We start from the raw sequence: 17,093 nt of genomic DNA, 5'->3' as shown, positions 1-17,093 counted from the left end.
TAAAAAATTTAGTTTATCAGTAGATATTGTCTTTTTTACCTTTTCAGCTTCCCCTTTTCGGCTTCCACTCAAGGTTTTTAAAACGTGTCTATTAGGGATAAGTTTCGACACCCTTATAAAAAAATGTTCCGTCCTCCTCCCAAATGATATGGGATCTCACCACCACTACTTTTGGCGTCGACGTCCTAATTGGCACTCGTTCCCTTCTCCAATCGATGTGGGACCTTATAAAGAATGTTTTGTTCTCCTCCCAACCGAGGTAAGATTTCACAATCCACCTCCCTTTAGGGCCCAACGTCTTTGTTGGCACACTGATTCGTGTCCACCTCCCTTCCGGACTTAGTTTCCTTGCTGACTCATTGCCCGATGTCTAGCTCTGATACCATTTTAACGACTCAAGCCCACCACTAGTAAATATTGTCATCTATGGATTTTCCTTTTTGGACTTCCCCTCGTATGAAGGGACAACGATGAAGAGTAAGTGTCAATCAAAATTAGTAGGTCAAAGCAGGGAATTGTGATCGACGATCAACCGACAATAGCTGCAACGGGTAAATGAAGAATAACTCGAACCAATCCAACCCAAGATATTATAATTAGATTGGGTATATTATTTAAGAAGGCTATTTTGGTTGACAAAATTAAAACCCGAACAACTGGGTTGGACCTAAAAAATATCTCGACTCAATCCGACCCAACTCACAACCCGCTCTAATTTCATCTATGGAATATATTATTAGCAGATCAAAAAAGTCAACAAATTATACAAGTTCCAAGTCCATACCAAAACAGCCGTCTTCCAGTCTAAAATTTGCTACGGTAAGAACAAATTATAAGGACTAGCAAAGCCGAACTTTGAGAGAGCCTGGGAAGAACAGAAGGCGAAACCATAATGAATAACTAATAATTTATGGGTTAGAACTTGTAATTGAAGCATTATAAACACTTACTATATACAGCAGAATCATATTGAAGCCGACTGCAAGTCCTCCGTTCGACTCCCGCTTTTAGTCTCGACGAAGTAGTCCTGAAGAGGAATCATCGAAACCGAGCTCGTTTTGAGGCTCTTTATGGCTTCTGCAGTTGCCAATGCTCCAGCCACTGTCGTTATTATAGGGACTTTGTATGCAAGAGCCATTCGCCTCAAATGACGTCCATCGATCTGATCGAGATCATCGCCAGAACTAGTGATAATCATCAGCTGAATCTGTCCATTAGCAAGTATGTCACCGGCGTGAGGTCGCCCCTCGTGCAGCTTCAGCACTCGCTCGACGGGAATGTCTTCTGATTCGAGAACGTGGGCGGTTCCAGAAGTTGCGATGATGCTGAATCCGAGCTCTAAGAATGCCTTGGCTATTTTGGAGAGGTGGGGCTTTGTTAAGTCGTTCAAACTGAGGAACAGACTTCCAGAAAGTGGTAGTTTATTCCCAGCAGCTATTTGAGCTTTTGCAAATGCAATAGGAAACTGGAAATCAAGACCCATAACCTCACCCGTGCTCCTCATTTCAGGTCCTAATATCACATCGCTGCCTTGAAACTTCTCAAAAGGAAGGACGGCTTCCTTCACCGACACGTGTTTTGGGATTACCTCTTTGGTGAAGCCAAGCTCATATAGAGACTTCCCAGACATCACAAGGGAAGCATACTTGGCCAATGGGTGCCCGATTGCTTTAGATACAAATGGGACGGTACGGGAAGCGCGTGGATTTGCTTCGAGCAAGAAAACCTCCCCTGCCATGGTGATTGCATACTGACAGTTCATAAGCCCACAGACATTTAGCCTCTTGGCCAATTTTGTTGTCCAGTTCCTGATGGTGTCGAGGCAAGACGATGGGATTGTTTTCGTTGGGAGTGAACAAGCAGAGTCGCCCGAATGGACGCCAGCCAACTCAATATGCTCCATTATCCCACCAATTGTCACATTCCCATGTGAATCAGCTAATGCATCGATATCGATTTCAATAGCATCAGATAGATATTTGTCGACTAATACGGGACGTTCGGGATCCACTTCCACAGCATTTTCAAGGTAAGTAACGAGTTTGTCGTCACTGTACACAATTTCCATTGCCCTACCACCTAGAACATAAGACGGTCGGACAACAACTGGATAACCTATATCCTTAGCAATGGAGAGTGCATCAGCTTCACTCTTGGCAATGCCCCCTCTTGGTTGTTCTATCTTTAACTCGTTAAGGATCGCATTGAACCTTTCTCTGTCTTCGGCCGCATCTATGGAGTCGGGAGAAGTTCCCCATATGCGAACATAGCCATCACCACTGGCACATTTGAGCTTGTTCTCATCTAAAAACCGCTGTATGGGGAGAGCCAATTTCAATGGCGTTTGGCCTCCAAATTGCACAATGATGCCGTCTGGACGTTCCAAAGCAATAATGTTAAAAACATCTTCAACTGTCAAGGGTTCGAAGTACAGCCGATCACTTGTATCGTAATCTGTCGACACTGTTTCGGGATTTGAGTTCATCATGATTGTCTCATATCCAGCATCCTGCAAAACCAAGAAGTTGAGTGCAAATTTAAAGTAACAAGCTAGGATAAATAATAACCATCCATCGTACATGATAAAAAGTATGATATGCAGCACAGTGCTAAAAGTGTTACTCAAAGTAACGTGTCTACTAGGGAGAGGTTTCCACACACTTATAAGGAATATTTCATTCCCCTCTCCAATTGATGTGAGATCTCACAGTCCACCCCCCTTGGGGGCCCAGCATCCTTGTTGGCACACCGCTCGGTGTCTGGCTTTGATACCATTTGTAACAGCCCAAGCCCACCGCTAGCAAATATTGTCCTCTTTGGGCTTCCCCTCAATGTTTTAATACGCATCTACTAACGAGAGGTTTCCACACACTTATAAGGAATGTTTCGTTCCTTTCTCCAACAGATATGGGATCTCACAATCCACCCCTCTTGGGGGCCCAACATCCTCGCTGGCACACCGCTCGATGTCTGACTTTGATACCATTTGTAACAGCCCAAGCCCACCGCTAGCAGATATTGTCCTCTTTGAGCTTAAAAGAGGACAATATTTACTAGCGGTGGACTTGGGTTGTTACAACTAACGACCAGGAAATACTGGAAAAAGGAACACAAACCTGCAGAGCAAATGAAGTATGGCAGCAACAGTAGTCAAATTCAATACCCTGACCAATACGGTTCGGGCCACCACCCAAGATCAAGACCTTTTTCTTTTGAGTTGGGGCTGATTCACACTCAAAATCATAAGAAGAATACATGTAAGGGGTGTTTGCCTCAAATTCTGCAGCACATGTATCCACCCGTTTATAAGCTGGGAGGACACCCAGAGATATTCTCTTAGAGCGCACCTCCTTCTCAGTTGATTTAGTGGCAAATGCTATCTGCTTATCACTGAAACCTCTTCTTTTCACTTCATAGAAATCTTCCTTTGTCAAATTAGACAAGCTTTGAGCCAAGAGGTATTGCTCCACATCCACCAACTCCTTTAACTGAGTAAGAAACCACTTGTCAATGTAACTCAGCTCGTGAATATCATCCACTTTCATTCCCTTCTTCATTGCAGCATATACAGTATGAATGCGATCGGGATTAGGAACTCGGAGGCTATACTTCAATTGTTCCCAATCCCAATCAAGTTGTTTAATGGGTTCACAACCCCATCCAGAGTAGCCACATTCCAATGATCTTACAGCTTTTTGAAAGGACTCTTGGAAAGTGCGGCCAAGAGCCATAGCTTCACCAACTGATTTCATCTGAGTAGTCAATATTGGTTGAGAACCTGGGAACTTTTCGAAAGCAAATCTGGGAATCTGCAACAAAAAAACATGCAGAAACAACTTACTATAAGGAAGAAGAGAGATAAAGACGTGGGAGACAGATGTGGGGAGAAAGCAGGGTCACTAGTAATGAAGATGAAAACATGTGTAAAGTATCAACTGTCATTAAGTAAGCTAACAGGAAGATATGGCAATGCTGCATTAATCATATACGTACATCAAACTTTCTAAAAATGGATAAGAAAATATAGCAAGGACAAATTGTCGTCTATAGATCACAAAGTTCCTGTAAGAAAGAATATTTGAAGGAAACTGGTAACACACAAGGAAGAAAATGCAAAAATCTTCTCTGGAATACTCAATATTTATATATCAGATCCCACGTCGATTGGAGAGGGGAACAAAACATTCTTTATAAGAGTGTGGAAACCTTCCCCTATTAGACGTGTCTTAAAACCCTGAGAGAAAACCAGGAAGGGAAAGCATCAGCTAGCGATGGGCTTGGGCAATTACAAATGGTATCAAAGCCAAACACCGGGCGATGTGCCAACAAGGAAGCTAAACCCCGAAGGAGGGTGTAGACACCAAGCAGTGTGTTAACGAGGACGCTAGAGCCCGAAAGGGATGGATTGTGAGATCCTACATCGGTTGGAGAGGGAAACAAAACATTCTTTATAAGAGTGTAGAAACCTCTCCCCTAACATATGCGTTTTAAAACCTTGAGGGAAGCCCACAAGGGAAAACCCAAAAAGGACAATATCTACTTGCAGTGGGCTTGTAAGACCGTACAAATTCGGATTTTTTATACACAAAATAACTAAGATAGATTTGGAAAACAAGAACTCGATTACTCCTCAGTTGACTAAATAAGAAAAGAGCTCACTAGTTATCTTCCAAGACTAGGCAGGCGTATGAACTTTGAACAAAGTTAAAGTGTTAAACGAATCAAAAGCTACAACCATGCTAAACTTTCCAGTATAATATGTTCTACATGCATAGGCTCAAATCCACGAACCAATATCCCATAAATTTCAATTCCAAAACAACTCAAAATATGACAAACAAATCTCAAGTAAAATAAACCTACCTTTGTCACCACGTAATCAATGGAAGGCTCGAAACTAGCAGGCGTTTTCTTTGTTATGTCATTCGGAATCTGATCCAATGAATACCCAACTGACAATTTAGCAGCCATCTTTGCTATTGGAAAGCCTGTAGCCTTGGAAGCCAGAGCAGAGGACCTTGAAACTCTCGGGTTCATTTCAATCACCATCACCTCACCATCAGCTGGATTGACAGCAAATTGCACGTTTGAACCACCACATTCAACGCCAATTTCCCTAATGATAGCAATGGAATAATCCCTCAGCCGTTGATACTCCTTATCAGTCAAAGTTTGAGCAGGTGCCACAGTTATGGAATCCCCAGTATGAACCCCCATAGGATCAATATTCTCAATGGAGCAAATGATCACCACGTTATCAGCAAGATCTCTCATGACCTCAAGCTCATACTCCTTCCAACCCAGCAATGATTTCTCCACCAGAACCTGCGACGTCAGGCTCGCCGCTAAACCCGCCTTACAAATAGACTCAAATTCCTCCCTATTGTAAGCAATCCCACCTCCAGTTCCTCCCAATGTAAAAGCTGGTCTAATGATCAAAGGAAACTCTCCAATCTCATGAGCAATTTCAACACATTCCTCAAGCGTAGTCGCAATCCCTGAAGGAGGTGTCTTAACCCCAATGTTCTTCATAGCCTGTTTAAACAAATCCCTATCTTCAGCTTTCTTAATTGCATCAAGCTTCGCTCCAATCAACTCAATCCCATATTTTTCAAGCGCACCACTCTCAGCTAAAGCAACCGCCAAGTTTAACGCAGTCTGCCCGCCCATAGTCGGCAACAGAGCATCAGGCCGCTCCTTCTCAAGCACTTTCTCAACAAGCTCTGGTGTCATCGGAGTAACATAAGTTCTATCAGCCAAGTCCGGGTCTGTCATGATCGTAGCCGGATTCGAATTAATCAAAATAACTTCATATCCCTCTTCTTTCAACGCCTTACAAGCTTGAGTACCAGAATAATCAAACTCACAAGCCTGCCCAATCACAATGGGACCTGCACCAAGAATCATAATCTTCTTCAAATCAGTTCTCTTCCCAATTTTCCCTCCTTTACTCTCTTTAATCGTCTTCTCGCCATTTTTCTCGCATCGAACCAAACCGCTTCGCCTATACAACTTCCCAAACGGAGAAAACCGATCCGCACATGGCTGAAACTCGAGCGAAGTTGATCCAAATTTGCTGGAGTAAGAAAAACACCTGGCGTAGCTGAGATTGGACAAACACGCACCGGAAGAAGAACGAATGGACGAGGATCGACACAAAATGGAGTTGGCAGTGAGAGATTGAGACGGAATCAAAGAGTAACCCATCTCCCAGCCCTACTCCGAGAGCACAACAGAAACGTCTATAGCGTTACAGAGCAAGAGATTCTAAACAAGAAGGAAAGGCTCAGAGATTATCTACGTCGAAAATGGAAGGCACCGATTCTGAAATTGGTGGAAGATTCCAATGAACTGCAACTCAAACACTGTGTTGGTGGAAGAAGAAGGAAGAAGATGATGATGAAGATTTAGTGAGATCATTAGGGTTTCTATTGCGGGTCCCCATGTGATGGGCCCTACAGATGGCCCACTCCTTCTTTTGTAACAACTTTTTTTTAATCCAATTTTCCAACTTTAATTTTTCTTTTTCTTGTCGTTTTCTTTTTTTTTAACAATATTTTTCATCTTAAAATATTTAAATTCGTTAAATTAAAAAAAAAATAAAATTTATGACATCATAACTATTTAATTAACTTTTTTTTTTGTCTGTTTCTTTTTTTAAACCATATTTTTCATCTTAAAATATTTAAATTACAGTTAAATTAAAATAAAATAAAATTTATGACATCATAACTATTTTAATTTATTTTTTTAATTAACTTTTTTTTGTCTGTTTCTTTTTTTTTTAAACCATATTTTTCATCTCAAAATATTTAAATTCACAGTTAAATTAAAAATAATAATAGAATTTACGACATCATAACTATTTAATTTGTTTTTTTAATTAAACTTTTTTTTTGTCTGTTTCCTTTTTTTTTTAAACCATATTTTTCATCTTAAAATATTTAAATTCACAGTTAAATTTAAAAAAAAATTATGACATAATAACTATTTTAATTGAACTTTTTTTTGTCTGTTTCTTTTTTTAAAACCATATTTTTCATCTTAAAACATTTAAATTACAGTTCAATAAAAAAAATTATGACATCATAACTATTTAATTTGTTTTTTTTAATTAAACTTTTTTTTGTCTGTTTCTTTTTTTTAAACCATAGTTTTCATCTTAAAATATTTAAATTCACAGTTAAATTAAAAAAATAATAAAATTTATGACATCATAACTATTTAACTTGTTTTTTTAATTAAACCTTTTTTTTGTCTGTTTCTTTTTTTAAAACCATAGTTTTCATCTTAAAATATTTAAATTCACAGTTAAATTTAAAAAAAAATTATGACATAATAACTATTTTAATTGAACTTTTTTTTGTCTGTTTCTTTTTTTAAAACCATATTTTTCATCTTAAAACATTTAAATTACAGTTCAATAAAAAAAATTATGACATCATAACTATTTAATTTGTTTTTTTTAATTAAACTTTTTTTTGTCTGTTTCTTTTTTTTAAACCATATTTTTCATCTCAAAATATTTAAATTACAGTTAAATTAAAAATAATAAAATTTATGACATCATAACTATTTAATTTGTTTTTTTAATTAAACTTTTTTTTGTCTGTTTCTTTTTTTTTTAAACCATATTTTTCATCTCAAAATATTTAAATTACAGTTAAATTAAAAAAAAAATTATGACATCATAACTATTTAACTTGTTTTTTTAATTAAACTTTTTTTTTATGTCTGTTTCTTTTTTTTTTTTTACCATATTTTTCATCTCAAAATATTTAAATTTATAGTTAAATTAAAAATAAAATAAAATTTATGACATCATAAGTATTTAACTTGTTTTTTTAATTAAACCTTTTTTTTTGTCTGTTTCTTTTTTTTAAACCATAGTTTTCATCTTAAAATATTTAAATTCACAGTTAAATTAAAAAAATAATAAAATTTATGACATCATAACTATTTAACTTGTTTTTTTAATTAAACCTTTTTTTTGTCTGTTTCTTTTTTTAAAACCATAGTTTTCATCTTAAAATATTTAAATTCACAGTTAAATTAAAAAAAATAATAAAATTTATGACATCATAACTATTTAATTTGTTTTTTTAATTAAACATTGAAACCATACTTCCCTAGTTTTCAAAATCAAATACAAATTTTATAGTTTTTTTAAAAATTAAAAAAAAAACTACAAATTCAAATATTTATTTAGAATGGATAAAAATAATTTATTTTTAAAAACCAAATAAATGAAATTATTGTCACATTTTTTGCCCGACTTTATGGACTCATCAACCTTAGGCGAGGGTCTATCTTCGCCAACCAAACATGACTCATGCAAAATCTAAATTTATTCGACACGCTGCTTATACTCATTTCATTTATTTCAAAATATTAAAATTATTTGTCGAACCAATTTTAATGATTAATTTATTTGAAATAAATATCGGGAAGTAGAAAATATTTGAATAAAAGATAAGATCCAACTTCACAAGATTGGATTGTTTTTGAAAGAAAAAAAAAAATCAAAAGATAGGAAGTGAAAAGTGAAAATTCTCGATTATTCAAAAGATAGGAGTGAAAATTCTCGATTATCATCAATTGATGCCACGTCATCTTTTTTAGTTATAATACGAATCCGTTTAGCTAACGACTAACGAAAAAAATCTATTCACTTCTTCATTCTGTCGTTAGGAATTACAGGTCTCTGTAATGGTATGATATTGTCTATTTTGAGCATAAGCTCTCGTGATTTTGCTTTCGGCTTCCCCAAAAAGCCTAAATCCATGATCATTCCCTAAATTAGTCGATATAGGACTTCATCCCAACAATTCTCGGGAAATAAATGGACCCAACAAAATTAGGGTTCTTTTTGTGCATTGTTCTTCACCATTGGTATTGGAGAGTGAGTCCCACTCCATTCTCTATCTCTAGGTTAAGTGTTCTTCCAAATGGATGGTAGTCCCTATCAAACAAAAAGGAACACTTTACATGGTGCCAAGTGGGAGGAATATGGGCTACTTGTAAGAGTAAAGGGGACGATAAGGATGACAACTGACCTCGACGAGATCAGATGCTAAATGGAATATGGTGTCGTGTTGTCTAATTTGACTCGGTTAGTAAAAGGTTCCATATTTATCTTTGTTTCTATCAATAATCTACTTTAACATGTTCGATCAAATTCAAAATTGTTGTTGTTTTGTGCCGTTTTTAACATTAGAACAATAAGAAGGTCTGTTTATTTAATGGGTAAGACGTCTTATAGAAAAGTGTGAGATTTCACATTGGTTGGAGAGGGGAACGAAATATTCATTAAAAGGTGTGGAAAGCTCTCCCTAATAGGCACGCTTTAAAACCGTGAAGCTGACGGGTATACGTAACAAGCCGAAGCAGACAACATGTGTTAGTGGTGGGTTTAGGTTGTTACAAATGGTATCAGAGCCAGACACTGGGTGATATGCCAGTGAAGATGTAAGCCTCCAAGGGGAGTGGATTGTGAGATCCAATCGAGATCCCACATCGGTTGGAGAGGGGAATAACGTGTTCCTTATATAGGCATGAAAACTTCTCCCTAATAGACGCGTATTAAAACCGTGAAGCTGACGGGGATACGTAACAAGCCAAAGTAGACAACGTGTGTTAGTGGTGGGTTTAGGTTGTTACAAATGGTATCAGAGCCAGACACTTGGTGATATGCCAGTGAAGATGTAAGCCTCCAAGGGGAGTGGATTGTGAGATCCAATCGAGATCCCACATCGGTTGGAGAGGGGAATAACGTGTTCCTTATATAGGCATGAAAACTTCTCCCTAATAGACGCGTATTAAAACCGTGAAGCTGACGGGGATACGTAACAAGCCAAAGTAGACAACATGTGTTAGTGGTGGGTTTAGGTTGTTACAAATGGTATCAGAGCCAGACACTTGGTGATATGCCAGTGAAGATGTTAAGCCTCCAAGGGGAGTGGATTGTGAGATCCAATCGAGATCCCACATCGGTTGGAGAGGGGAACAACGTGTTCCTTATATGGACATGAAAACTTCTCCCTAATAGACGCGTATTAAAACCGTGAAGCTGACGGGGATACGTAACAAGCCAAAGTAGACAACGTGTGTTACTGGTGGGTTTAGGTGATTACAAATGGTATCAGAGGCAGACACTGGGCGGTGTGCCAGTGAAGATGTTGAGCCTCCAAGGGGAGTGGATTGTGAGATCCAACTGAGATCCCACATCGGTTGGAGAGAGGAACGACCCATTCCTTATACGGGCATGGAAAACTCTCCCTAACAGACGTGCTTTAAAACCGTGAAGCTTATGGGGATACATAACAAGCCAAAGTAGACAACATGTGTTACTGGTGGACTTAGGTTATTACAAATGGTATAAGAGCCAGATACTGGGCGGTGTGCCAGTGAAGATGTTGAGCTTCCGAGGGGAGTGGATTGTGAGATCCAACCGAGATCCCACATGGGTTGGAGAGAGGAACGACACATTCCTTATACGGGCATGGAAAACTCTCCCTAACAGACACGTTTAACAACCGTGAGGTTGACATTGATATGTAACAGACAAAAGCGGACGCCGAACAATATCTGCTAACGATGGTTTGGGCTGTTACAAATGACGTCAAAGCCAGATACTGGGCGGTGTGCCAACGAAGATGTTGGGTCTCCAAGGGGAGTGGATTGTGAGATCCAACTGAGATCCCACATCGGTTGGAGAGGTGAACGAGGCATTCCTTATATGGACATGGAAAACTTTTCCTAACAGACACGTTTTAAAATCGTGAGGCTGACGTTGATATGTAACAGGCAAAAGCGGACACCAGACAGTATCTGCTAGCGGGGGTTTGGATTATTACAAATGGTATCAGAGCCAGACACTGGGCGGTGTGCCAGTGAAGATGTTGAGCCTCCAAGGGGGAGTGAATTGTGAGATCCAACCGAGATCCCAAATTGGTTGGGGAGGGGAACAACGCGTTCCTTATACGGGCATGGAAACCTCTTCCTAATAGACACGTTTTAAAACCGTGAGGCTGACGTGAATATGTAACAGGCAAAAGCGGACGTCGGACAATATCTACTAGCGGGAGTTTGAGCTGTTACAAATGGTATTAAAGTCGGACACTAAGCGGTGTGCCAGCGAAGATGTTGAGCCTCCAAGGGGAGTGGATTGTGGGATCCAACCGAGATCTCACATCGGTTGGAGAGGGGAACGACGTATTCCTTATACGGGCATATAAACCTCTCCCTAACAGACACGTTTTAAAACCGTGAGGCTGATGTTGATATGTAACAGACAAAAGCGGACAATATCTGCTAGCAGTGGACTTAGGCTGTTACACCGACTTATTAACTCCATACTTCATAACTCAACTCAGTGACTCAAATAGCACGTGTAAACGTTTATAACTCAAGCTAAAAGTGACTCCATATTTCATAACTCATCTCAGTGACTCAAATAGCACGTGTAAACGTTTATAACTCAAGCTAAAAGTGACGGATAATATCTGCTAGAGGTAAACTTAGGTTATTCCCATTTACAAAAGAAAAAGAAAATAAAAACAGATCCTCATGAAATCTGTTCTCATAGTTCCATGCCAATGTCCCAAAGATACAACTCTTTCTCTGGCACCCTCAAGTCAACAGTGATCAGACCAGTCCCCTCATCAAATATGAACTCTACGTCCTCCGAGTCGACCGCCACCCGCTTTGGTTTGCTCGAGGAATACGCCCCGAATGGCCCGGAACCGCGTACTTTCAATGATACATTCGAACTTCCAAGTCGATGGTTCAATTCTTTCACAGCTCCGCCCGAGTTGAACATCTTGATTAAACCTATAGGAGCAAACTTGACACCATTGGCCAGTTCCTTGACGGGAACAACGGTAAAGACATCGTATTCCCGAGGTTTCAAGGTTATCGGCATCGATGCATCCCGTGGTAGGTAGACAACTTCTCCTCGAAGATGGGAGAACATCACGGCATCCTCGGTCGAAGAATCGCCTGCAATCTTTGATAGATAACTAACATCTTTTGCTCGAATAACCCCCGTGATTGTGTCGGGATTTTCGTCATGAATGAGATTCTTCTTTTCGTACTTGCACCATCCCGCTCCTTGGCAATTAAACACTCCAAGAACTCCGGAATGATCATTCAAATTCCAAATCTTCAATAGACTGTAAAGTTAGAAATGGTTTAGAGTACAATCCTGCTTATATCGACGCGTCGAATGTAAACTTAGACGAACCTTTTTCCATCTCGAGCAGGATCCGTAAATAGGCAATCCTTCGTCGGTCGTCCGGGGAGCTTAGCTCTCAGAACAGAGCCATCAGGGAGCACGAGCTTCTTCAAAAGATCGAAGTCGTGTTGACCCGGCTTGTCGCTGTACAATCATTGTGACCGAGCTTAGCTCTCTGAATTTGTCGTTGGAAGTCATAAGACGGTTTTGAGAAATCATACCTGACATATATAGCACAGCCTCCCACGGCACGGGCTGCTCCGTGATAGTCCGCCATAGGATGAACACTCTGAAATCAAGAACGTTGTCGAGTTAGACTCTAACATGTCATCGAGTAAACGAAAAAACCGACACTCGAATGATAACTTGTTCTTACATGGAACATATCCCAATCTGGCTGCATAAACTCTCCAAGAAATAGGGAATTGTAAGCAACTGCTGCTATGTGGGTCGTGTGAGTTGCCGGATCTTTCGGCCAGAAATCGTCCGACGTTCGGATAACAGCGTTCCGCTTCGAACTGAGGAAATCATAAACATCAAACCATTGAGCATACATGATTATCAAACATGGAAAACAAAGATCACCTGTATAAACCGTCGGTATTGTGACTCATGCTCGAAATGATCCCGTTATCACGAAAGTTTCGGGAAACCGATGCCTCGAGCGCCTGGTGATACTTTCTAGTCAGTTTAACTCTTCCACCGTGGCCTGCCCCGAGTGTCTCGAGAATGCTTTGAGCATCGACTTTAACTCCGTCGACACCAGCAGATGCAAGATAAGAGTGTTGTTCATTGTAGAAATCAAAAACTTTTTCAGGATTCACAAGACCAAGTCCAGTTTTCGTGATGCTATTCAAAGCATCACACGGCTCGCTCGACTCGACCCCAGGAGACGCAACGGGATATGCAAGCTCAGGCTCGTATCGTTCCATCTCTTTAACTCCAGAACTCACACCACCCCAGTAGCCTGCCATGGCATGCCAAACATAGACATACTTCGTTGCGTGCTTCTCTTTCAAGTACGACACGATATGCTGGAGACCGAGCTCGGGATTCTCGACTCGCTCGCCCTTTTTACCATCTTTCTGAAACTTGTAATTCTCTTTTATGTTCGTTAACCTGTCTTCAAAGCTGAATATACAATCGAGTTAGCCCGACCGACGGTCGATTAACGAAGAAAACCGAACATCATTCAACATAAACGACGTACATAGTCGGGTTATCATCTTTGCAATCAGTGCTAGTAGCCTCCTTTCTAACTGTTTGCCATCCATCATCAATAATCACAAACTTGGGAGGAATTCCCCCTTTCTCTAAGCTGCAAAATTCAGTGTCAGTAAACTTCAGCTCAGCTGAGGAATATGTCGGGTCGTGTCAAAAACTACCTCTCGAGTCCGTGCTTCACCCCGTCCGAGTCGACCTCGGTGTAGAAAGCGTTCCATGTGCACCAGCCGAACCAGTTCAAAATATCAGGCACCTGCCAACCATCAAACATACACTAGCTAAACAATACTGATTGTAAGCGATCGAGAGCTCGAATCGAGGAAACGTGTTCTACGGGACGAAGGAAATACCTTCTTCCGCTCACGATGAGCAAAGGTTTGCAAATGATTCTCAACAGACCTATATAATGATGATTGTAATGGTTTCAAATGGATATGATCCAGAATTGAACATGAAAATGAGTATCAAAAGCTTACTTCACTGCATATGTAATGGTATCAAATGGGTCTGATCCAGCAGCCACAAAGACTAAATGGCTACCCTCGAACCCATCTACAGCAGGATCTCCTGCAACCAACCAAAGATTCAGGTGCCATTAGAAGAACAGTTAGAACAATCATAAGATCTTATCCAGTTCAATGCTCATGTGCATATAGATTTTGATGTTCTTGTTCTTGAAAGATCATGGGTTCTTTTAAGTTTTTAGTGTTGATTTTGAATTTGTAACCGTTTATGCTCACGGCTTGTTTTAGAAACGTTGAGAAGTCTGAAAATGGAAAGTCCAAAGTAGTGGGTTTGGATTGGGCTGTTATAAATGGTATCAGAGCTAGACACCAGGCGATGTGCCAGCGAAAAGGCTGAGTCCCGAATGGGATAGACACGAGGCGGTGTGCTAGTAAGGACGTTGGCCCGGAAGAGGGTGGACACAAAGCAGTGTATCAGCAAGGATGTTGGGCCTTGAAGGGGTGGACACAAAGCAGTCCGATAGCAAGGACACTGGTCCCAAAAAGGGGTGGACACAAAGCGGTGTGCCAGTAAAGACACTAGGCCCAGAAGGGGGTGAACACGAGGCGGCATGTCATCAGCGAGTACGTTGGCCCTGAAGGGGGTGGACACAAAGCGGTGCGACAGCAAAAACGCTGAGCCCCGAAAGGGGTGGACACAAAGCGGTGTGCCAGCAAGGACACTAGGCCCCGAAGGGGTAGACACAAAGTAGTGTATAAGCAAAGACGCTGGTCCTGAAGGGGGTGGACACAAAGCGGTGCAACAGCAAGGACGTTGGGCCCCGAAAGGGGTGGACACAAAGCGGTGCGATAGCAAGGACGTTGACCCCAAAAAGGGGTAGACACAAAGCGGTGTGCCAGCAAAGACACTGGGCCCAGAAAGGGGTGGATACGAGGCGGCATGTCAGCAAGGACGCTGGCCCCGAAGGGGATGGACACAAAGTGGTGCGACAGCAAGGACGCTGGACCCCGAAAGGGATGGACACAAAGCGGTGTGCCAGCAAAGACCCTGAGCCCCAAAGGAGGTGAACACGAGGTCACGTGTCAGCAAGGACGCTAAGTTTCGAGGGGGTAGACCAAGAGGACCCACATCGATTGAAGAAGGGAACTAGTGCCAGCGAGGAAGTTGGGCCCCAAGGGGTGAACACGAAGCGGTGGTGCCAACAAGGACGTTGGGCTTCAAGAGGGTGGATTGAGGGATCCCAGATCGATTGAAGAAGGGAACGAGTGTCAGCAAGGACGCTGGACCACGAAAGAGGGTGGATTGTGAGATCCCACGTCGGTTGGGGAGTAGAACCAAACATTTTTTATAAATGTGTGGAAACCTCTCCCTAGTAGAAACGTCTTACCACTTTCCAAGCAGATTTCGAGCTCATTATTCTCATTTCCCTGAAGAACAGCTCTGAAATCGCCTTCAAGTATAGGAAGAAACACAGTGTACACGGCGGCTCCCTCCTCTTTATTTCCGGCGACATTAGAGCCGTTACATACTTCAACCACCAGAAACTGAGTCTCGACCGGAATTTCCTTGCCGGAATTCCCCATTCTTTGAGTCATCCACCACAATTTGAATCGAAAACCACACATGAATCTCAACCCACTGCAAATCCAACACAAAATTTCACATTCCCAGATTCTAATTTAACCTAAAATCAATTGCAAGAACAAAAAGAACAAACATACATCAGTTTCCCAACAGGGAAAACTCTCCGGCAACCAGTCTGATCAGATTTCACTCCGATGAAGGCGCCGTTCATCACGCCGCCGCCAGGCGCCGGCGAGACAGTGATATTAGTATGAACATCAGACAAGACAGGATTTCCCAACACCGTGAAATCCCCATTGGACAAAGTGATTCCAGCACCAACCGTCATGCTGTTCTTCTCAGCCTACACCGGAGGAAAATCCGGCGAAAACCCACCACCGGAAGAACAAGAACCACCGCGGGAAAGCGGGAAAAACAGAGAGGAATGAAGAAATGGGGAAAAGGGTTGATGGAAGACGCCATGGAAATGGGGTATTTATAGCAGAAATTAAGGAAATCCATTGAAGAACAAGAAGAAGAAGAAAATGAAGAATTGGAACAGGGGCATGTTCTTGAAGGGAGTTGTCATTCATATGAGTAGCTGTAGAAATCGGATGAATCACAACCGTCCGTCTCCTCGTAAAAGATCAAATATAAAATAATGTTTTTTTTTTTTTTTTCAGAAAATAATGTTTTTTAATTAGTTTTCACGTGGTTAAATAATATAAAAATATATATTTTTTAATCTTTAAATACTAATTTAATAATAAAAAAAGTTATTTTTTATAATTTCAATAATATTGTTAACGTTAATTTCAAAACTTTGAAAAATATTTTAAACTGATTTCAAAAATTAATTGAAATTATTTTTAACAGTATTATTGAAATTATTTAAAAAATTACAAAATTAATTCAAAAATAGAAGGTTGGGATGGGTTTGGAATTTTATTTAAGTTGTTCCAGACCTCAACCCAACCCGAACAAACTTAAAAAATAGAGAGTTGGGTTGGGTTGGACTGTGAATTCTATTTAAATTGTTCGAGACATCGACCCAACCCAACAAACTAAAAAATAGAGGGTTGGGTTGGGTTGGGTTGGATTGTGAATTCTATTTAAGTTGTTCGAGTCATCGGCCCAACCTAACAAACTAAAAAATAGAGGGGTTGGGTTGGGATGAGTTGTGAATTCTATTTAAGTTGTTCAAGACATCAACCCAATTGACTTGAAACTAGAGGGTTGGGTTGGGTCGGGTTGGCTGCAAATTCTATTTAAGTTACTCTGGTCATCAACCCAACCTATTCGAAAAATATAAGATTTGGTTGGGTTGTGAACTTTACTCGAGTTACTTGAGTCACCAATTCGACCGACTCAAAATTTTGAATTGGTTCAAAATATTTCTCCCAACCTATTCGTGTACACTTTGTACACATGGAGTGTCTCGTTATCGAGAAGAAAAGTTATTTATATTTGAAATTTAAATTTTAGTTATAAATTTTTATTTTGTGTCCACTTTATTCCTTTATTTTTAATGCAATAAAATAAATTATCCATCATTTTTATTCTAAATTAAAATAAATAGTAGGCTCAAAATAAATATTTTAATATT

At 40.3% G+C, this 17,093-nt stretch overlaps 2 protein-coding genes across 2 annotated transcripts; both read right to left on the bottom strand.

Annotated features, from left to right (window-relative positions):
* Nucleotides 1-588: 588 nt before the first annotated feature.
* Nucleotides 589-6,396, bottom strand: LOC111796811 (carbamoyl-phosphate synthase large chain, chloroplastic-like). Its single transcript, XM_023679576.1, has 4 exons — nucleotides 4,864-6,396; nucleotides 3,117-3,809; nucleotides 951-2,509; nucleotides 589-865 (listed from the first exon to the last, which is right to left on the bottom strand). The coding sequence occupies exons 1-3, from the start codon at nucleotides 6,205-6,207 to the stop codon at nucleotides 965-967; spliced, it is 3,582 nt and encodes a 1,193-aa protein (XP_023535344.1). The 5' UTR covers nucleotides 6,208-6,396; the 3' UTR covers nucleotides 589-865; nucleotides 951-964.
* A 4,979-nt stretch (nucleotides 6,397-11,375) lies between these two features.
* LOC111797668 (probable galactinol--sucrose galactosyltransferase 1) lies at nucleotides 11,376-16,037 on the bottom strand. The gene is made up of 11 exons (XM_023680746.1): nucleotides 15,646-16,037; nucleotides 15,312-15,562; nucleotides 13,936-14,026; nucleotides 13,810-13,858; nucleotides 13,621-13,712; nucleotides 13,446-13,553; nucleotides 12,821-13,366; nucleotides 12,612-12,753; nucleotides 12,457-12,524; nucleotides 12,245-12,379; nucleotides 11,376-12,173 (listed from the first exon to the last, which is right to left on the bottom strand). Exons 1-11 carry the CDS (start codon nucleotides 15,834-15,836, stop codon nucleotides 11,582-11,584), a joined length of 2,265 nt encoding a protein of 754 aa, XP_023536514.1. The 5' UTR covers nucleotides 15,837-16,037; the 3' UTR covers nucleotides 11,376-11,581.
* Between the last annotated feature and the right edge of the window lie 1,056 nt (nucleotides 16,038-17,093).

Source organism: Cucurbita pepo, chromosome LG06 (assembly GCF_002806865.2).
Source record: "Cucurbita pepo subsp. pepo cultivar mu-cu-16 chromosome LG06, ASM280686v2, whole genome shotgun sequence".
NCBI classification, from domain to species: domain Eukaryota; kingdom Viridiplantae; phylum Streptophyta; class Magnoliopsida; order Cucurbitales; family Cucurbitaceae; genus Cucurbita; species Cucurbita pepo.
This window is presented reverse-complemented; position numbering and strand designations above follow the sequence as displayed.